The sequence below is a fragment of the Prionailurus viverrinus genome, chromosome E1 (assembly GCF_022837055.1).
Source record: "Prionailurus viverrinus isolate Anna chromosome E1, UM_Priviv_1.0, whole genome shotgun sequence".
NCBI classification, from domain to species: domain Eukaryota; kingdom Metazoa; phylum Chordata; class Mammalia; order Carnivora; family Felidae; genus Prionailurus; species Prionailurus viverrinus.
This window is the reverse complement of record NC_062574.1, coordinates 1819561-1840655: the sequence shown is the minus strand read 5'-3', so window position 1 is coordinate 1840655 and position 21095 is coordinate 1819561. Positions and strand designations below refer to the sequence as shown.

At 56.9% G+C, this 21095-nt stretch overlaps 2 protein-coding genes across 2 annotated transcripts; one reads left to right on the top strand and one right to left on the bottom strand.

Moving 5' to 3' along the window:
* Nucleotides 1-845: 845 nt before the first annotated feature.
* On the bottom strand, nt 846-9280 carry CE1H17orf114 (chromosome E1 C17orf114 homolog). Its single transcript, XM_047831961.1, has 4 exons — nt 7989-9280; nt 5223-5360; nt 1574-2022; nt 846-1129 (listed from the first exon to the last, which is right to left on the bottom strand). Exons 3-4 carry the CDS (start codon nt 1644-1646, stop codon nt 957-959), a joined length of 246 nt encoding a protein of 81 aa, XP_047687917.1. The 5' UTR covers nt 1647-2022; nt 5223-5360; nt 7989-9280; the 3' UTR covers nt 846-956.
* PLD2 (phospholipase D2) lies at nt 6922-19140 on the top strand. Its single transcript, XM_047831914.1, has 25 exons — nt 6922-7014; nt 7493-7602; nt 7694-7824; nt 7939-8081; nt 8471-8576; nt 8666-8731; nt 8862-8920; nt 9092-9184; nt 9276-9428; nt 9933-10082; nt 12976-13059; nt 13192-13270; nt 13966-14076; nt 14503-14673; nt 15025-15151; nt 15311-15429; nt 15514-15627; nt 15745-15849; nt 16055-16143; nt 16261-16374; nt 16553-16602; nt 16794-16928; nt 17121-17274; nt 18025-18139; nt 18379-19140. Exons 2-25 carry the CDS (start codon nt 7494-7496, stop codon nt 18601-18603), a joined length of 2802 nt encoding a protein of 933 aa, XP_047687870.1. The 5' UTR covers nt 6922-7014; nt 7493; the 3' UTR covers nt 18604-19140.
* The last annotated feature ends 1955 nt before the right edge of the window (nt 19141-21095 follow it).

The window sequence follows — 21095 nt, the reverse complement described above, 5'->3', positions numbered from 1 at the left end:
AGAGCCTGACGCGGGGCTCCATCTCATGAACTGTGAGATCATGACCTGGGCCGAAATCAAGAGTCAGGCTTCACCCACTGAGCTACCTAGGTGCCCCCTAAAATACGCTTTTTGTAGAGCAGTTGCAGGTTCATGACAAAACTGAGCGGAGATTTCCCGTCCGCCCTTGCCTGCCCTCACAGGTGCACGGCATCCCTCCTACCAACATCCTGCGTCAGAAACATTTGTTACAACGACTCTACACTGACCCGTGCTTTCCCGGTTTCCACTTGGCTACGTACATTCAGGTCTCAGATGCCACCTTATCAGAAAGCCCCTAACTGACTGCTTGGAATTCCAAGCCCCCCCCCCCCCCCCACCCCTCCTGCCCAACGTTCAAGGTACCGCGTGACTCCCTCCACAGCGTTCGCCGCCCCTCTCTCTTAGCTCCTGTGTCTACGTGCCCTAGGAGGAGTTGAGCCCTGGGAGGGGTGGGGGTGGGGTGGAGGATGGGAAGAAGAGACGGGTCTCTGCTTGGTTCACTGATGCATCCTCAATGCCTGGAAGGGAGGGGACGCACATGCTTCCTCGCCTCATCTGCGGTCCCGTCTGGCCTCCAGCCTCTCCTCACCCTCAACTCTGAAGCTAATTTCGGGGCACCCTCCCTTCTGCCACCCCCACCTGGGCCCCGAGTTAGATCAGCTGTGTCACTCACCACTCCCGCGTCCCCTACCATAGGTGCTATGCTTCCCCCCCTGAGCGCCGCACCCCAGCCCCGGAGCTGGGGGGGGGGGGGGGGCTCGGCCCTCAACCGCTCCCCACCCCGCCCCCCCAACAGACACGCGCGCGCACACAGCACCTGGCAGCTCTGAGTATATTTAATGACAAGGTCGTGGGGGCTGTGGGGCCAAACAGGGATGACCCAGAAGTCTGGGGAGGGAAGGTTGCAAAGTTCAGCCCCCGGTCGGTCGTCCCCATCAGATGGTGGAGTCATTGGCCGTCGCCGGGTCGTGCAGCTGGTGGCGGAAGGAGAGTCGGGCCTTCCTGCTGAAGTAGGCGCCAGACCCTAGGGCGGGTATCCCTCCCTCAGCCACGGTGGGGGCTTCAGCCGGGCCGGGGTTTGGGTCTGGAGGGGCAGCCGGATCCAGGCCTGGAAGGGAGATGGGAGGAGGGAGAGGGGTGTTGCGGCCCGTGTTCTTCCTTCCTTCCCCACGGTGAGGACCCAAGAGGCCCGGGAGGCCACCTGGGGTCCTGGGGCCCCGAGAGGGGGTGTGGAGAGAGCAGGGCTGCTTTCACCGGCCTGCGACCTGGGCGGTCCCTCGGGACCTGCCACGCAGAAGGTCCTGCTTGCTGTGATGCTGCTGTCACCGTCACGAAGGTGCTATTTTTTTTTTTTTTTTACGGGGGCTTCACTTGCTCATTCGGCAGCGGCCCTGCGAGGTATTTAGGCGGCCCTGTGGGGAAGCCCACCTCCCACCCGCGAAACAGACCATTCTTTTCCCTCCACTGGCTTGACCGTGTACCTTTGTCCCCGGTGCGGTCTCTCTGCCTCCCTGCCAGCCCCCCTTTTTCCTCAGCCCCCCCCTCCCCATACCTGCTCCTCTTCCAGTCCTCCGCTGCCTCCGGCACCCACACCATGGGAAACACCATGCCCCCTTGAGACCCATCTCACCAGTGGAGGAGACCAGGGTGCTGGGACTGGTCAGGAGGGCCCCAGGAGGAGGGGTGTGGCTGGCAAGCCCCCCCACTGTGGGCCAAACTACCACTTAGCCTCAGACCGCCTGGTGATTATAGGCGCCAGGGGATGGAAGGAGGAGGAGAGGGAGGAGGGAAGAGGTGGACGGATACCCCATTCAGACACCTATCCTGTCGCGCCCCCTTAATTTGGGAGCCCTCTCTGATCTCCAGGGAGAAGCAGGAGGCCACTGGGAGGGGGCAGGTGGCAGAGACAGACACGGAGGGGCTGGGACCACCGACAGGAGCCGTGAAAATCCGCTGACAGCTTGCTTCCAGCCTGGATGCTGCTGGGGACTCACTGGTATTCTGGAATGAGAATTCAGAATGCCCATGACGTAAAATCATAAAGACAAAAAAAAAAAATAGTCTGTTCTCACGGAAGGTGAAATTGTGCTAGCCGAGGAAACGTTAGGTTCTCACTAAACGGTCCGGGAGCTCTTGTCGCCTTTAAAAAAAATTTTTTTTAACGTTTTTATTTATTTTTGAGACAGAGAGAGACAGAGCATGAACGGGGGAGGGGCAGAGAGAGAGGGAGACACAGAATCTGAAGTAGGCTCCAGGCTCTGAGCCGTCAGCACAGAGCCCGACGCGGGGCTCGAACTCACGGACTGTGAGATCGTGACCTGAGCCGAAGTCGGATGCTTAACCGACTGAGCCACCCAGGCGCCCCTCTTGTCACCTTTAATAGGACACTGACAATGGATTAGTTATGCTGTGCCAGGTAGATTCAAGGGACTTTTTACTTGTTATCTTGCTTAATCATGTCAGTGATGCCTGGAGGTACATGTTATCACTGTCCTGATTTTACAAGCAAGGTCACAGAGGCAGTTGGAGCGGAGACTCCCTCCACCCCCACCCCCTGATCCCAGCCCACTCTCTGCTCCGCAGTGAGCTTCCCCGCATCAGGTGCTGATGCCCTCAGCCGGGCAGGGGACAGGGGTGGGGGGAGCAGAGCACCCTCGTCAAGGACTCTAAACGCCCCCCAGCACAGCCGTGCAAATGTGCTCTTAACTTGGGAAGCTGCCGGCTCTATTGGACTAGCAGACTCAGAAATCTGTTTCTTGTTTCTTTCTTTCTTTCTTTCTTTCTTTCTTTCTTTCTTTCTTTCTTTCTTTCTTTCTTTTTTATTTATATAAATAAAAAGTTTATTTGTTTTGATTTTGAGAGAACAGCAGGGTAGGGGCAGAGAGAGGGGGACAGGGGATCAAGGACTCTAAACGCCCCCCAGCACAGCCATGCAAATGTGCTCTTAACTTGGGAAGCTGCCGGCTCTATTGGACTAGCAGACTCAGAAATCTGTTTCTTGTTTCTTTCTTTCTTTCTTTTTTATTTATATAAATAAAAAGTTTATTTGTTTTGATTTTGAGAGAACAGCAGGGTAGGGGCAGAGAGAGGGGGACAGGGGATCGGAAGCAGACCCTGCGCTGACAGCAGAGAGCCCAATGTGGGGCTCAAACTCACAAACTGTGAGATCGTGACTTGAGCCGAAGTCGGACGCTTCACCGACGGAGCCGCCCAGGCGCCCCTGTTTCGCACTTCTAAATTACCGGTCTCAAGGGGCGCCTGGGCGGCTCCGTCGGTGAAGTGTCCGACTTTGGCTCAAGTCGTGATCCAGCCCCGAGTTGGGGCTGTGTGCCAACATCTGGGAGTCTGGAGCCTGCTTCCGATTCTGTGTCTCCCTTTCTCTCTGCTCCTCCCCTGCTTGTGCTCTCTCTCTCTCTCTCTCTCAAAAGTAAACAAATAAATAAACATAAATAAGTCACCTTTATTGAAGTGAAAATTTACATGCAATTGAATACACACATCTGTGTCCAGGTCTGTAAATATTAACAAGGGTACACACTCGTGAAATAATCACCCCAGTCGAGATACAAGACGTTCCCATCACCAACTTCCCTTTCTTGTCTACGCCTCCCACCCCAGGCAGCTACTGATCTCATTCCTGTCCAAACAGATTGGATTTGCCTGTTTCCGGGCTTTATTTAAGTGGAGTCCTAGAGTATTACTTCCGTCTGTCTGACTTCTTTCAGCATAACGGTTTTTAACTTCGCCCAAGTTGTATGTGTTTGCAGCTTACTTGAGGGGTGTTTTTTTTTTTTTTTTTTTTTTGGTAACAATAGTTTTATTGAGATAGAATTGACATACCATAAAATTCACCCTTTTATTTTTATATATATTTTTAAATGTATTTAAAAAAAATTTTTTTTTAACATTTATTTATTTTTGAGACAGATAGAGACAGAGCATGAGCAGGGGAGGGTCACAGAGAGAGGGAGACACAGAATCCGAAACAGGCTCCAGGCTCTGAGCTGTCAGCCCAGAGCCTGATGCAGGGCTCGAACTCATGGACCACGAGATCATGACCTGAGCCGAAGTTGGACGCCCAACCGACTGAGCCACCCAGGCGCCCCTAAATATTTATTTTTGAGAGAGAGCACAAGCAGGGGAGGGACAGAGAGAGAGCGAGACACAGAATCGGAAGCAGGTTCCAGGCTCTGAGCTGTCAGCACAGAACCTGACGCAGGACTTGAACTCACAAACCGGGAGATCATGACCAGAACCGAAGTCGGACGCTCAACCAGCTGAGCCACCCAGGTGCCCCTAAAATTCACCCTTTTATACGATCCAATTCAGTGGCTTTTACTATACTCATCAGTTGAGAAACATCAACTAATTTTATAACATTTTCGTCACCCTTGAAAGGGAGCCTGTACCCCCTGTCAGTCGCTCCCCTGTCCTTCTTCTCCCCAGCTAGTGGCTAACCTATCTTCGGTCTCTACAGGTTTTGGACATTTCGTCTAAATGGACTCACATAATATATGGTCCTTTGTGTCTGACTTTTTTTCATTTAGCATATTCTTTTCTTCTTCTTCTTCTTCTTCTTCTTCTTGTTTTTTAAAAAAAAATTTTAACATTTTGTTTATTTTTGAGACAGAGACAGAGCATGAATGGGGGAGGGGCAGAGAGAGAGGGAGACACAGAATTGGAAGCAGGCTCCAGGCTCTGAGCTATCAGCCCAGAGCCCGATGCGGGGCTCGAACTCACGGACCGCGAGATAGTGACCTGAGCTGAAGTTGGATGCCTAACCGACGGAGCCACCCAGGCGCCCCGTTCTTCTTCTTTTTTTAGAGAGAGTGGGGTGCCTGGGTGGCTCAGTCAGTTAAGCGGCCGACTTCGGCTCAGGTCATGATCTCGTGGTCCATGGGTTCGAGCCCCGCGTCGGGCTTTTTGCTGACAGCTCCGAGCCTGGAGCCTGCTTCCGATTCTGTGTCTCCCCCTCTCTCCGTTCCCTCTGCCACTCGTGCTCTGTCTCTGTCTCTCAAAAATAAATAAACGTAAAAAAAAAGTTTTAAATAAAGAAATATTAAAAAAATAATAACAAAAGAGTTGCATGCTTAACCGACTGAGCCACCCAGGTGCTCCTTCCTTAGCGTAATATTTTCAAGACCTGCCCCTGTGGTAACGCGTGCTAGCGCTCCACTCCTTTTTGTGGCCCAGTGGTGTACCTTGGAGGAACCACCATGTTCTGTCTGCCCATTCAGCAGCTGAGGGACGTTGGGTTGTTCCCACGATTTGGCTAGTTGAGTACTACCGCGTGCAGGTCTCTGTGCGCCCGTGTGCTTTCAATTCTTCTGGGTCTTCACCTAGGAGCGGAATTGTTGGGTTGCCATAGGGTAGCTCTACCATTGACTTTTTCTCTTTCAGTTAAAGGGCGTTTGACACACAATGTGACCTCAGTGTTGGGCGAGTACGACACAACATAGCGATTGGACAACTGTATACATTATGCTACACGCCCCGCAAGCGTAGCTCCAACCCGTCACCACACGCGGCGCTGTTACAGTATCACTGACTATAATCCCTGTGCTGAACCTTTCCTCCCCACGACTCATTCGTTCCCTAACTGGAAGCCTGGACCGCCCTCTCCTCTCCCCCTCCCCTCTGGTAACCACCGGTTTGTTCTCTGTATTTCTGGATCTGTTTGTGCTTTGTTTGGTCATTTTTTTTACATCTCACATGTAATGAGATCATATGATATTTGTCTTTCGCGAACTTATCTCACTTAGCACCATACTCTCTAAATCCATTGATGTTGTTGCAAATGGCAAGATAGCATTCTTTTTTTACGGTTGAGCAATATTTCTGTGTGTGTGTGTGTGTGTGTGTGTGTGTGTACCACTCTTCTTTCTCCGTTCAATCAATCAGTGGACGTTTAGGTTGTTTCTATATCTTGGCTATTGTAAATTAAGCATCATTACTCCTCAGAGAAAGGCAAATAAAGCTACGATGATTTACTTACTTTAACCCTCAGAACAGCTAATGCTAAAAAGTGGGACCACGTCAGATGCCGGCCATGCCGTGGAATCCCCAGAAGTAACACAGACTGGTTTGGGAAATGCAAAACGGAGCGACCACTTTGGGAGCCAGTCTGGCAGTTTCTCATAAGGGTAAAATGCACTTTTTACAGGCCCTGGCAACGCCTCTGCGAGCTGTTTACCCAAGAGAAAGGGAAACGCTTATCCGCACAAAGACTCCTACAGGAATGTTTATAGGAGCTTTATCGCAATAGATTAGAAACAACCCAGATGTCCATCGGGAGAGATAAAGAAATCCGCATTTGAAAAAAAAAAGAGGGCATAGGGGCGCCCCAGTGGCTCAGTCGGTTGAGTCTGCGGCTTTGGCTCAGGTCGTGATCTCTCGGTCTGTGGGTTCGAGCCCCGCGTCGGGCTCTGTGCTGACGGCTCGGAGCCTGGCGTCTGCTTCGGATTCTGTGTCTCCCTCTCTCTCTGCCCCTCCCCTGCTCGTGCTCTGTCTCTTTTTCTCCGAAAATTAAATAGTTTTAAAAATTAAAAAAAAAAATAAATAAAGGGGGCATATTTTGTCTTTTAGAACCTGAGAGTTTCCCGCCTGCTCCCGGACTGTGGGTCCCCGGAGAGCCGGCTCGGCGGCGGCCGGCTCGCTCACTGTTGTGCGTCCGGAGCCCGGCCCGGGGCAAGTGGCGAGACATGGTGCAGGAGCGGTGTAGGAGCGCACGTTCCCCAGCCCCCAGCCGCTGGCCCCCGGGCCCTTGCACCGGCCCTGCCTCTACCGCCGCCCGCCGCAGCCCCCGGGGCCAGCGCTCGCTCGACGGCCTTGCGGCGGGGCTGGCGCGGAGGTGAGGCCGGGAGACCCGCCCCCGGGGGCCGGCCTTTCCCGCCCTTCCCGCCCCTTCCCGCCCCGTCGCCCGGGTGTGGGCCCGGCTCCCTGTGCCGCTCCCTCGGCTGGAGGACCGGCGCGGGCGCCGCCTGGGGCTGCGGGGTAAGGGGCCCGGGGGGCGCGCGGCGGCGGGGCCCTGGCCCCGGGGGAGGGGGGCGGGGGGCGGGAAGGGGCGCGGGCTCAGCCGCGCGCCGAGATTTCAGGGTGTCCCTCCCGGGCGGGGCGCGCGGGACTTCCTCATTCCCGCTGGACGCCCCCCCCCCCCCGCTCCCGGCCTGGCCTGGCCGGAGCCCCGGGGTCCCCGGCGACCCCCCCCCGCCCCGCCCTGCCCAGGCTTCCGCTCCGCCCCGGCTCCGGGCCGCGCGGGCCCGGCGGGAGCTCCAGGGCGCGCCGGGGACGGGACGGGAGGCGGGGCTGAGGGATCCTGGATGCGGGACCCGGGGACCGGGTGGAGGTCAAGGCGGGTCGGCGGGGCGCTGCAGACCGAAGGGGAAGGAGGGCGCGCGAGGGAGGTGGGGAGGGTGGGGGGCCCGGGTTCTGCAGGGCACGGCACCTCCCTGAGGCCTCCCCCTGCGCCCAGGATGGCGGCGACCCCCCAGAGCCTCTTCCCCGCGGGGGGCGAGCTGGATTCCAGCCAGTTGCAGATGGAGCCCGACGAGCTGGACACTCTGAGGGAGGGGGAGGACCCAGGTAGGCAGGGGGGACGGCCCTGGGGGCGGGCGGGGTGGGGGGCGGCCGAGACCTCCTGGGGTTCACATTCTCGCACCTTCTCTCCTCCCAGCTGACCGGATGCACCCTTTCCTGGCCATCTACGACCTGCAGCCTCTGAAAATGCACCCCTTGGTGTTCGCCCCTGGGGTGCCCGTCACAGCCCAGGTGGTGGGAACCGAAAGATACACCAGCGGATCCAAGGTGGCTGGCCGGGCACTGGGGACGTGGGGAAAGGCAGGGCCGGCCCGGAGGTCGGGGAGGAGGGGGCGCTGCCACCCGGCCAGGGGACAACCGCTGAGCGCCTCCCGCCCCCAGGTGGGAACCTGCACTCTGTATTCCGTCCGCTTGACTCACGGCGCCTTTACCTGGACAACCAAGAAGAAGTTCCGTCATTTCCAGGAGCTGCACCGGGACCTCCTGAGGCACAAAGTCTTGATGAGTCTGCTCCCTCTGGCCCGGTAAGGGGACCGGTCTGCTTCCTGTCGGGAAGGCGGTGCCCCATCCTGTCCCTGCCCCAGCCGCCACCACTGCTTTCTGCCTGTGGCACCCTCTCCCTGCCCCAGCTCTGGCCCCTGGTGGTGGTGGTGGGGGGGGGCCCCCCTTCCCTGACCCCGGTTACCAGGAAACCTTCCCAGCTCGGCTCTCCCTGTCCGTGGTCCTGTGCCAATATCTCAGCCGGGCGGGGCGCCCAAAATGCCCTTGGCAGCCTCCCTCGTCTCCGTTCTCAGGATAGGGGGCCTTTGCCAGCCTCCGGGCCTCCCCCAAGCCTCCCGGTCTCGTGCTTCAGGGATCCAGGCACTCAGCTTCCTGGCTCCCACTTGACCCTCTTCCCGCCTCGCCTCCGCAGCTTTGCCACCACCCATCCCCCCGCCGGAGAAGCCGCCAACCGCGAGATGCCCTCTCTGCCTCGCGCAGGACCCGAGGGCTCCTCCAGACACGCGTCCAGCAAACAGGTGCGACCCGACGCCGGACCGCCCCGGAAGGCATTTCGTGCGCCCATGGCTCCGGTCCCATCTGTGTCTGTCTCTTGTCCCTGCTTCAGAAATACCTGGAGAATTACCTCAACCGCCTCCTGACCATGTCTTTCTACCGCAACTACCACGCCATGGTAAGGCCCAGGGGCTGGTTTTAGGGGGGGCAGTTTCATCAGACCCCCGGGGGGCAGAGGACCCCGGCCCGTGGGGTCTGAGGGGCTGGAAGCCAGAGTCTCTCCCCTGAGCCTTCGTCTTCCTCGGCAGACGGAGTTCCTGGAAGTCAGCCAGCTCTCCTTCATCCCAGACCTTGGCTCCAAAGGACTGTGAGTGTGCGACGTCCCGCGCGGGCCACGGGCAAACCCGCGGATCCCTCCCTGCCTGAGGATGGGGAAAGCAGCGCCCGGTGCGCGGGCAGGGGCGGGGGCGCGGCGGGCATCCGGATTCCTCTTCGGGCATCTCCCCACCCCACGCCCGCTCCCCGACTCTGTCCACAGGGAAGGAGTGATCCGGAAGCGTTCGGGCGGCCACCGAGTTCCTGGCCTCACCTGCTGTGGCCGGGACCAAGTGTGTTACCGCTGGTCCAAGAGGTGAGCCCCGGAGCAGTCAGCGGGGCAGCGGTGGGGGCGAGGAAGGAGACGCCGTGGGCAGGGAGGAACGGACGGAGCCCTCCCGCTCCAGGTGGCTGGTGGTGAAGGACTCTTTCCTGCTGTACCTGTGCCTCGAGACGGGCGCCATCTCCTTTGTTCAGCTCTTTGACCCTGGCTTCGAGGTGCAGGTGGGGAAACGGAGCACTGAGACGCGGTACGGGGTCAGGATCGACACCTCCCACAGGTAAGGCCTCCAGCCGGTGTAGACGGACACCTGGTGAGCCGAGAGCGCTGGGGCGGGGGGGTGGGGGGGGTGGGTGGGCAGTGAGTGGAAGGAAAGGAAGCATTTCCACCCCATCCCCCACCCCCATCCAACCCCCCCCTGGAGCCGGCCTTGGTTTGGAACCAGAGAACTGGTCTGGCCACATGCCTGGGACTGCTCTTAGAACCTAGGCCCAGAGAGAGGGGGTCAAGTACAAGCTTGGGGGAGGGACTCCCGATATAAAAGAAAGGGCGCTCCGTTCATTCATTCGTTCCTGGGAGCAAACCCGAGTGCCGGGTGCAAAACTCCGTGCTGTGCCGGTGACCTAACTGTGTGCGAGGCACACGCCTGCCCTGTCCCGGTGGGGTGGTGAATTAGGGACTAAGGGAGGAAGCGGGAAAGAAGGGACAGCCAAAGAGGGAGGTATCGGGCGAGGCCGGGGCACGAAGGGTGAAGCCTGTGGTCCATCTCGTTGTTCCTGCTCAGGTCCCTGATCCTCAAGTGTGGCAGCTACCGGCAGGCACGGTGGTGGGGCCAGGAGATCACGGAGCTGGCCCAGGGCCCGGGAAGAGACTTCATACAGCTGCACCGTCACGACAGCTATGCCCCGCCCCGGCCCAGGACCTTGGCCCGGTGGTGAGACACTGCCGTCCCTTCGGAGCTTGTCTGTGGGCCTCGTGACCCTCTCCGTGTTTTCTGAGTCCTTTCCTTGGTCCTCTTTGATCTCCTCTGACCCGTTCTGGCTTCGACACCCTCCCCCTTTGACTTCTCCAGTCTTCCTGACCATCTGACCTCTAACCACACTGATTATCTGCCTTCCCTCTGATCTCTCTGACCCCCATACCCAGTCATCTCCAGTCATCTCCTCTGACCCTGGCCTCTCTGACCTCCTGTGACCTTTTTAACTGCCTTTTATCACACTGGCTCTCTCTGTGCCTTATGAGCTCTTAAAATCTCTCTGATTCACTCGTTCGTCCAATACACATTTTACTAAGCACCTACTACGTGCCAGGCCCAGTGGCAGGAATAAGACACCCAGTAGGTGATTCAGTCACAGAACAATGGTAACTTCCGGCCGTTCCGGTGGTAGATACAGGGTACCGGGCCCAGCGGGGGAACATCTGCCCCCCCCCCCCCCCCCCCCGTGGGGATGTCAGGACTGCCTTGCAGAAGGCAGTGACCCTGAGGTTGGCCTTAGGAAGAAAGCGGAGACTAGCCTGTGCACCGAGGCTAGAAGAAGCAGGCTGGCATGTTCGGTGACCCTGGCGGGGGGGGGGGCGGGGAGGGGGGGAGGAGTGGCCAGAGAACAGTCTGGGGGTTGACAGCGCCTGGGTGTGCCCCGTGTGCTAAGCTGAAGCGGTTGGACTTCATCATAGGCAGGAGGGAGTGGTGGAAGGATTTTTTTCTTGGAGGCGGTGTTGACATTCATTTGTTTCATAAGAACTAATAGCTGATATTTACGTAGTTCTCACTGCGTGCTGGGAGCTGCGCTAAGTATGATTAAACCCTCTCACGAACCCGACGAGGCAGGCACGGGTGCTGTGTCCATTTTACAGATGAGAATGTTGAGGCAAGGAGAAGCTGAGGAACTTGCCCAAGGTCCGACACCTTGTAGACAGTGGAAGCAGGATTCAAACCCAGGCAGTCTGGGTCAAGACCCCACTCTTCACCATCATACTATTTGTTATTCAAAAGCCAAAACGATACGACGCAGAAGCACAATAAGTGAAAAACTTAAGTTCCCCTTCGTTGCCCAGCCCTTTACTCCCTGGCCTCACGTCTGCCCTAGACCCAACAGCCCAGCTCTCTCCCCAGAAATAACCCTCACAACAGAGTCCTGTGTATCTTCTCCTTTCTCGGCCTGTACACTTTCATAGGCTTATGCGCATACATTACTTTTTGGTTTAATGTAAATGAGATCATGAACTTACTTTTGTGGCTTATTTTTTTTTCCCACTTAATGTGTGTGTTAGAGATTAGGCATTCAGATTCTTTCTTATTTTATCTTATCTTATTTTATTTTATCTTATTTTATTTTATTTTATTTTATTTTATTTTATTTTATTTTATTTTATTTTATTTATAAGTAGGTTTCCCTTCCCTCCCCTCCCCTCCCCTCCCCTCCCCTCCCCTCCCCTCCCCTCCCCTCCCCTCCCCTCCCCTCCCCTTCCCATAGGCTTCTCACCCAGCACAGAGTGCAACATGGGGCTTGAACTCACAACCCTGAGATCAAGACCTGAGCTGAGATTAAGAGTTGGACGCTGAACCGACTGAGCCACCCAGGTGCCCCAAATTCTCATTTTACAAATCTATTTTTTTTTTTTTTTAGGTTTATTTATTTTGAGAGAGGGAGAGAGGACATCAGCAGGGGAGCCAAATTCTCATTTCAAGCGATGTTGCACTGAACACAGTCTTTGCCTAAGCAAAGCATTTAATAGGATGCATCCCTAGAAATAGAATTACTATGTGCACTTAATGGTATTAAACAGTACGTGTGTCTGATATTCGGATACTGCCAAACTGTCTTCTAAGTAAGCTATAACCAGGGCGCCTAGGTGGCTTAGTCAGTTAGGCGTCCGACTTCGGCTCAGGTCATGATCTCACGGTCCGTGGGTTCGAGCCCCGCGTCGGGCTCTGTGCTGACAGCTGGAGCCTGGAGCCTGCTTCGAATTCTGTGTCTCCCTCACTCTCTGCCCCTCCCCGACTCACACTCTGTCTCTCAAACATAAATGAATGTTAAAAAAATAAAAATAAAAAGGCTATAACCGAAGTATATTCCCATAGTCTATGAGGATTCTCATTCTCCTGCACGCTAATGTTGAACATTGCCAGTGGTCTTTATTTTTGCCAATTTAGTGGATTAAAGACATGTTATTCCATTTTGATATCAATTTCCTTCTTTACTTTTTTTTTTTTAACTTTTTTTTCAATGTTTATTTATTTTTGGGACAGAGAGAGACAGAGCATGAACAGGGGAGGGGCAGAGAGAGAGGGAGACACAGAATCGGAAACAGGCTCCAGGCTCTGAGCCATCAGCCCAGAGCCCGACGCGGGGCTCGAACTCACGGAGTGCGAGATCGTGACCTGGCTGAAGTCGGACGCTTAACCGACTGCGCCACCCAGGCGCCCCTCCTTCTTTACTTTTGAGATTAAACATCTTTTCCTATGGTTGACCATTTTAATCTCCTCTGTGAACTGTCAGTTCTTGATCTTTGTTCATTTCGCCGTTGGCCTGTGTGTCTTTTTCTTACTGATTCGCTGGAACTCTTTATGTATGATGCGTTAACGTTCCCCACCTTTAGTCATCTTCTTTAGCTTATTGTGCCTTCTGTAATTTTTAATTTTACTTAGCTTAAACTGGCAAATTTGTCCCCCTTTCATACGTCTGACACCGTCTGATTTCTCTGATCATTCCTGATCTTTGACCCTGCCGTCACCTCTGATCCATGACTGTCCTCCGGTCTTCACTCTCCAGAGCTTTCTGGCTTCTGATTCTGACCTCCTTGGCTTGACCTTCCCCTCCCTCCAGGTTTGTGAACGGGGCGGGTTACTTTGCCGCTGTGGCAGACGCCATCGTAGGAGCTCAAGAGGAGATTTTCATCACAGACTGGTGGTGAGTAGGGGAAAGCTCAGGCAGGAAGGGGCAGGATAGGACCTGCCCCGGATCAGCTTACAGGCCAGAGGAGGGAGGGGCAGGGAAGAAGTGGCTGGCTGCTCGCCCTTCACCCCCTGCCCTGAATCCCAGGTTGAGTCCTGAGATTTACCTGAAGCGTCCGGCCCACTCAGATGACTGGAGACTGGACATTATGCTCAAGAAGAAGGCGGTGAGGAGAGTGGCAGGCGGGAGGGGAGGTGCGTGGAGGTGGGTCAGAAGGGAGAAGGAAAGGAAGCTGAAGCTTCAGGGGAGGAAACACGTCTATCGTGGGCTGCTGTCTGGCAAGCATCACCTCCTTGTCTTCCTCAAGAGGAACTTACACCTCCCCCTTCATGCTCCTCCTCTACCTGGTGCAGACTTCTCTCCAAGTACCCATTACGCCTTGTGGCATTACCTGGGGGTGTACGTGTCTGCCTTTCTCACGGGAATGACATCGCTGGCCTCAGTGTAAGGCCCGGTGTCCGCCATGTTGGGGACATCCATAGACATTAATGGATAGACAGATGATCGAGAGGAGGGGCCGGTGGGTGGATGGATGATGGCAAGGGGGGATAGATGGAAGGATAGGAGGGTGGAAAGGTGGATCAGTAGCGGGGGGAGGGGGGTAAGGGATAGATGGATGACAGATGGCACATATGGGGGTGAGTAAATGGCTGGGAAGATGGATGGATGGATGGATGGATGGATGGGCAGGTGAACAGTGTGCTCACCCACTGCTAAGTTTGCTGAGAGCATCAGAGCAGGGTGTGAGCACTGAGGATCCCCAGGCTGAGTGCACGGACGTACAGAACCCCAAGAATGGGGAAGGATTCGGGAGGTTGGAGGGGGGGCCGTTCTGACCCCCCCTCCCCCGCTCACCACCAGGAGGAGGGTGTCCGTGTGTCTGTACTGCTGTTTAAGGAGGTGGAGCTGGCCTTGGGCATTAACAGCGGCTACAGCAAGAGGGCTCTGATGCTGCTGCACCCCAACATAAAGGTGACTGTCAGGCGTCAGAGACGCCCCCAAAAACCACGACCCTCCTCGCCACACTTCCCCACCCCCTCGACCCTCCCTTTCTAATTTTTTTTAAACGCTTATTTATTCTTGAGAGACAGAGAGAGACAGAGGGTGAGCAGGGGAAGGGCAGAGAGAGAGAGGGAGACACAGAAGCCGAAGCAGGCTCCAGGCTCTGAGCCATCAGCACAGAGCCCAATGCGGGGCTCGAACTCCCGGACTGTGAGATCATGACCTGAGCCGAAGTCGGACGCCCAACCGACTGAGCCACCTAGGCGCCCCGCGACCCTCCCTCTCCTTGAACATCGCATCCCCCCATCTTCCTGTCCCCCCCCATCCTCCCTCCCAATGTCTCCATCTTCTCTCCCCTAAGCCCGCCCGCATGACCTCCCCCCACACCCGCTGCAGGTGATGCGTCACCCGGACCAGGTGACGCTGTGGGCCCATCATGAGAAGCTCCTGGTCGTGGACCAAGTAGTGGCCTTCTTGGGGGGGCTGGACCTCGCCTACGGCCGCTGGGACGACCTGCAGTACCGGCTGACTGACCTCGGGGACCCCTCTGAACCACCCGCCCCACAGGTGGTCCCCCCAGGCCTCCCTGAGCGTCGCTAGGCGCACCCCTCCCCAGCGCCAGCCCGCCCCCGCTGGTCACTCGCGTGCTGCCCGCCCCGGGGATTCCTCTTTCTGGGACCCCAGGAAGGTGCCTTGAAGGAGGCCCAGTCCTCGCCCCACCCCCACGGCCCCGTCCCACTCCCCTGGGGTAGCGAGTGCGGCCGAAGGGGAGGGCCAGGGTGGGACTCTCTCTGTCTCATTCTTACTCTCTGTGTCTCTGTGTCTCACACTTTCAGTGCTCCTCTCTTCTCTGTGGCCCTGGCTCTGTGCGGCCTCCATGACCTCTCCTTGCCCCTGGCTTGGGTGTGTTCCCTACAGCCTCCCACCCCCGGCTCAGACGCTCCGGCCACCCCAGACCTGTCCCAAAACCAACTCTTCTGGCTGGGCAAGGACTACAGCAATCTTATCACTAAGGACTGGGTGCAGCTGGACCGGCCTTTTGAGGGTGAGGGTCCCCTCCTCCCAAGCCCCCAGAAGCTGAGAGTAGGGGCAGACATCGAGGCGGGAACCAAGAACAGGATGAGCTGGGTCGAGGGTAATGTAGCTCTCCCTCTGGTCCCCTCGTCCTCCTCCCTGCCCCTGATCCTCCCGGGGGGCCCCCCAGATTTCATCGACAGGGAGACCACGCCCCGGATGCCATGGCGGGACGTAGGGGTGGCCGTCCACGGTCTGCCCGCCCGGGACCTGGCCCGCCACTTCATCCAGCGCTGGAATTTCACCAAGGTGCCCACTCCCTCCTGCGGGGGCTGGGGGGGGGGGGGGTCGGGAAGGGGCCGCCTCCCGCTGACTGCCATCACTCCACCTCAGACGACCAAGGCCAAGTACAAGACCCCCGTGTACCCCTTCCTGCTGCCCAAATCCACCAGCACCGCGGACCAGCTCTCCTTCACGATCCCGGGGGGGCAGTGCGCCACTGTGCAGGTGAGGCCCCCTCTTCAGCCCGTCCTCACGCCTCCCTCCCTCCAGCCCAGGGCCCCCGGCCCGAGAGCCCCTCCTCTCCTGGGGTCGGGAACCACAGCATATTCGCTGTTCCGCCAGGTCTTGCGGTCGGTGGACCGTTGGTCAGCAGGGACGATGGAAAACTCCATCCTCAATGCCTACCTGCACACCATCAGGGAGAGTCAGCGCTTCCTGTACATCGAGGTGTGACGGGGGTGAGGGCGGGGCAGAGAATGGAGCGGACCCCGGGGGATGAGAGGGACCTGACAGCAGCGGGATCGGTCCTTGAGGGCCAGGTAGCCAGGCCTGGAGAAATGCGCAGCCCGGGGCCAGGGCCTGGAGCCTAGGCCTGGGGTTGGCAGGGGGCAGGGGCCTGGCTGCTGATGTCTCTCTTTGGTCCCTGCCTCAGAATCAGTTCTTTATTAGCTGCTCGGACGGGCGGACCGTTCTGAACAAGGTGGGCGATGAGATTGTGGACAGAATCCTGAAGGCCCACAAGTAAGGGCGGGGAGGGGGGACTGGCCGCGGGATGGGGTTGCGGGCGTGGTTTAGCCCCTGCGGAGGGGCGGGGCTTGGGGGGGACAGGTGGGGCCTCTGACTCCGCCCCCTTCCCAGACAGGGCCAGCGTTTCCGAGTCTACGTGCTTCTGCCCCTGCTGCCGGGGTTTGAAGGTGACATCACGACAGGTGGTGGTAACTCCATCCAGGCCATTCTGCACTTCACTTACAGGTGACCCCCCCCACCCCCACCCCCAGCCAGACTCTGCCTCTCCGTGGCCATCCACCTGTGCCCCTGCCCTGACTCTGTCCCCATCCCTTCCTGCTGGACTTCTGGGGTCCGCCTCTCTCCTGACATCCCCCACCAGCTCCCCCAGCCTCCACCTCCCTCACCGGCTCTTTTCCCTCAGGACCCTGTGCCGTGGGGAATATTCGATCCTACATCGCCTCAAAGCCGCCAGTGAGTGCTGGGGGCTGGGGGGTTGCAGCCCGGGTCCTTCTTGCGTGTCTCTGGGGCTACTGCTCTGAGACGGCAGGCAGTTTTTACTGCAGGGAGACGCGCATAGACCTTGAAGTGGGGAGGCAGCTGGGACAGGGCTCCATCTGCCCATGAGGGCACCCCTCCCTACACCCCCACCCCCTTTCTCACAGTGGGGACAGCGTGGCGGGACTACATATCCATCTGCGGGCTTCGCACACACGGAGAGCTGGCCGGGCACCCGGTCTCCGAACTCATCTACATCCACAGCAAGATGCTTATTGCAGATGACCGGACGGTCATCATCGGTCAGTCCTGGATGCTGGGTCCCCGGCAGCGCCGGGGGTGGGGGGGGGTGGAGCAGGGCCCAGCGGGAGGTGATGGAAGCTGGCTGGTCCTCGGGCAGAGTTGATGGGGCAGGGCCCCCCCAGCCCCCCCCCCTCTCCCCACCCCCTGTCCCCGGGCTCAGGCAGACACGTTGCGTCCTGCGCCCATCCCAGGCTCCGCCAACATCAACGACCGGAGCTTGCTGGGGAAGCGAGACAGTGAGCTGGCCGTGCTGATCGAGGACACAGAGATGGAACCATCCCTCATGGACGGTGGGGAGTATCAGGCGGGCCGGTTTGCTTTGAGTCTGCGGAAGCACTGCTTCAGGTAAGGCCGGGTGGGGAGCTACCGGGGTGGCGGGGAGGCACAAGTTGGGAGGGGGTTACTCTGCCTCTGGAGCGGGTGCGAGGGTTTCCCAATCTAGCATAGGGTACCGGGAAAGTAGAGATATCAAGACCATGAGAAACAGATATATTAAAAAGATCCGAAGCAGGTTCCAGGCTCTGAGCTGTCAGCGCGGAGCCTGACGCGGGGCTCCGACTCACGAACCGTGAGATCATGACCTGAGCCCAGGTCAGACGCTTAGCAGACTGAGCCACCCAGGCGCCCTGAGAAACAAATACTTTAAAAATAACTTGGTAGTTTTTTTTTTTTTTAAAGCATCAAAATAGTAGCCAAAGAAGATACAAAGTAAATTCTGTTGGATTCATTTGTGCTTATTGTACTGTTTAACATCGGGTTTATTTTGAATTACCTGCGTAGGAATAATCTGACTTTTCTGATATTCACCTTCTCCAAGGATCTTTTTTTTTTAATTTTTCATTTTTTTTAATGTTTATTTATTATTGAGAGACAGAGACAGAGAGTGAGCAGGGAAAGGGCAGACAGAGAGGGAGACTTAGAATCCGAAGCAGGCTCCAGACTATGAGCCATCAGCACAGAGCCCAACGCAGGGCTTGAACTCATGAACCGTGAGATCATGACCTGAGCCAAAGCCAGTTGCTTAACTGACTGAGCCACCCAGGCGCCCCTCCAAGGATCTTAATCTGACCTTGGGGAGACCCTTTTGTCCCGTAGTGTGATTCTCGGGGCACATGCCCGGCCAGACCTGGATCTCCGAGACCCTGTCTGTGATGACTTCTTTCAGCTGTGGCAGGACACAGCCGAGAGCAATGCCAATATCTATGAGCAGGTGGGCACCGAGCGGGGCTGACTGTGTGGAAATCCACGGGTTATCCCGTCCGGGGTAGGATGGAGGCCCCACCGCCAAGCCGTTCCCAAAAGGGGGATGAGGGTGTGGGGGGCAGGCACATCGTGGGATTCAGTGGCTCAGGGTCAGCGTGGGGGGATATGGTGTGGGGAGCGGGGGCATCTTGGACTCTTGGCCGAGGGTCTCCAAGCCCCACTGGCTTCTGTGCCCCCCACCCACAGATCTTCCGCTGCCTGCCATCCAATGCCACACGCTCTCTCAGGGCGCTCCGGGAGTACGTGGCCGTGGAGCCCCTGGCCACAGTCAGCCCACCTTTGGCCCGGTCTGAGCTCACCCAGGTCCAGGGCTACCTGGTCCACTTTCCCCTCAAGTTCCTGGAGGATGAGTCTTTGCTGCCCCCCCTGGGGAGCAAGGAAGGCGTGATGCCCCTCGAAGTGTGGACATAGCTACGGCTTCAGCCCGGGACAGCTTACCTGCCGCCGGGCTCCACCGAGGCTGGCTCCCTGCCCCCAACCCTCACGCTGGAGGGCAGTGCCCTCTGAGACCAGGGGGAGGGCAGGCATGCCGGAAGAGGACTAGAGAAGAGAAGCCACGGGGACCCTTCCTTGAGAAGCAGCTGAAGAGGTCACTCCGTCTCTGGGCTGGCGGGACGGGGGTTGAGGGGGCAGGAGGGCATTCCGAGTTCCCCCCTGCCGCCCAGTTCAAACCACTGTTCCAGGGCAGAGGCAAACCCTTGCCCCCACGCCCGGGATGCCTCCCTGGGGGAGGCCCTGTCCTGGGCCTTCCTCCTTCTGCCCCCGAACCCCCTCTCTGCCATTACTGCCAAGGTGGAGGGAAGAGTGAAGCCCCCCCGCCCCTGGCTTCGCCCCCGCGGTGGGCAGGGCGGGGGCTGGGGTGCACACTTACCCCCTCCCCTGCCTGTGGACAGACACTAGCTTTGTATCCGTTCGGTGAGCATTTCATAAATAAACGCCTAGTCTAGACAAGGTCCCGGGCTCTTCCTGGGCCGAACCTTGGCCCGAGCGCACGCCTCCCCCTTCCCGCCCGCATGTGGCACTGGGGCCCCGCGCCTTTGCCCCACCCGCCTCCCGGCTCCTTCCTGCGGCCTCATCCCCACTGTACCTGCCTGTAGTTTCCGGAGCTCCGTCCCCTAGCTGCTGGGAAGGGGAGGTGTTGGAGAAGGAAGGGCAGGGCCACACCGGGACGCCTGGAGGGCCTGGGAGCCGCTGCTTCAGCTGCACGGGAGAGAAGGGCTGGGCTCAGAAGGGCCGTCCCTCGTTCCGCGGGTGACAGCACAGGAAGAGGTGTAGGGGAGCCCCCGTGGGAACGGTTAAGGGTACAGGCTTCAGGGCAGGAAGAACTGGGCCCGCATCCTGGGCTTGTCATCACCTAGGTGACCTTCTCAAGTCTTATCACTTCTCCGGGCCTCAGTGGTCCCAGCTGGGAAATGGGAAGGATTCTTCCATAAATGGCCGGCTGCAGAGATGTAGTCGGTGATTTATAGATTTGGGGCGCGTCCGCCATTTGCCACACGCCGCCCTAGCAAGTGCTCGGTGGCCACTCGTGCCAGGGGTCAGCACATCAAGCAGTTACAGGCCGTTTGTATCACCGCACAAAGTTCCACAGGCCAGCGCCACTGCAGAGGGAAGAGAGACAACCCAGGCATACTCAGCGGTAGAAAGGTCCCGTTCCAGACCGTGGCCATAAAGCCAACATTGCAGTAAAGTGACTCACATGAATGTTTGGGCTTCCCGGGGCACGTAGCAGTTAGGTCCACATTCTTGGTCTCTTTTACTTTGACGCACCAAGAAGCTGTTTCCGGTTAAACATTGTTGCGGCCGCTGGGTTTCATTGCTCTGTATTAACACAGGCATACGTGCCATTAAATCCTAACATCATAAAAAAAGGTTATGTTTACACTACACTGTAATCTATTCAGTGTGCAATAGTATTGTGTCTACCGACAAAAAAAAAAAAATCAATGTACATACCTTAATTAAAAAAATATTGCCAGGGCGTTTGGCTGGTTCAGTCGGAGAAACATGTGACTCCTGATCTCAGAGTTGTGAGTTCGAGCCCCACGCTGGGTATAGAGATTACTTAAATGAACTTAAAAAAATTGGTTTTTTAATTTTTTTAAATAAAAAATATTGCTAAAAATTGCTACACGTTATTCGAGCCTTTGGCGAGTCAGAATCGATCACTGATCACCACTGCAAACATAAGGATGAAGAATTTGAAATATCGCAAGAATTACCAAAATGTGACCCAAAGTGAACAACAAATGTTGTTGGGAAAATGGCACCAACAGACTTGCTTGACACAGGGTTGCCGCAAACCTCCCATTTTTAAAAAAAAATATGCTTGGGGCGCCTGGGTGGCTCAGTTGGTCGGGCGTCCGACTTCGGCTCAGGTCATGATCTCGTGGTTCGTGAGTTCAAGCCCCACGTTGGGCTCTGTGCTGACAGCTTCGGAGCCTGGAGCCTGCTTCGGATTCTGGGTCTCCCTCTCTCTCTGCCCCTCCCCCACCCACGCTCTGTCTCTACCAAAAAATGAATAAATGTTAAAAAAATTAAAAAAAAATATATGCTAAAACTAGGCCTGCCTGTAAATGCTATGAGTGTGGCACACATTGGGTTGAAGAAGGTCACGTCCCAGGGCAGGTGGGGAGGAGGCGATAATGGGTATACAGAGAGAGTTCTCCACGTGAATTGGTAGCATTTCTCTCTCTCTTTTTTTTAATGTTTATTTTGAGAGAGAGGGAGAGAGAATCCCAAGCAGGCCCCGTGCTGCCAGTGCGGAGCTCGACTCGGGAGATGGTGACCTGAGCTGAAATGGAGAGTCTGACGCTTAACCGACTGAACCACTCAGGCGCCCCGTGTAATTTCTCTCTTAAGCTGAGTGGTCGGTCGATGAAGTTGTAATATACATATACCTA

Bases quoted from the DNA above. Each gene is read 5' to 3' on its own strand.
- CE1H17orf114 (XM_047831961.1), bottom strand. From the start codon at position 1,646: ATGGGTCTCAAGGGGGCATGGTGTTTCCCATGGTGTGGGTGCCGGAGG. The intron at 1,130-1,573 runs GTATGGGGAGGG...TCTCCCTTCCAG, and splicing joins GAGGACTGGAAGAGGAGCAG to GCCTGGATCCGGCTGCCCCT.
- PLD2 (XM_047831914.1), top strand. From the start codon at position 7,494: ATGGCGGCGACCCCCCAGAGCCTCTTCCCCGCGGGGGGCGAGCTGGAT. The intron at 8,082-8,470 runs GTAAGGGGACCG...TCGCCTCCGCAG, and splicing joins AGTCTGCTCCCTCTGGCCCG to CTTTGCCACCACCCATCCCC. The intron at 10,083-12,975 runs GTGAGACACTGC...CCCTCCCTCCAG, and splicing joins CCCAGGACCTTGGCCCGGTG to GTTTGTGAACGGGGCGGGTT.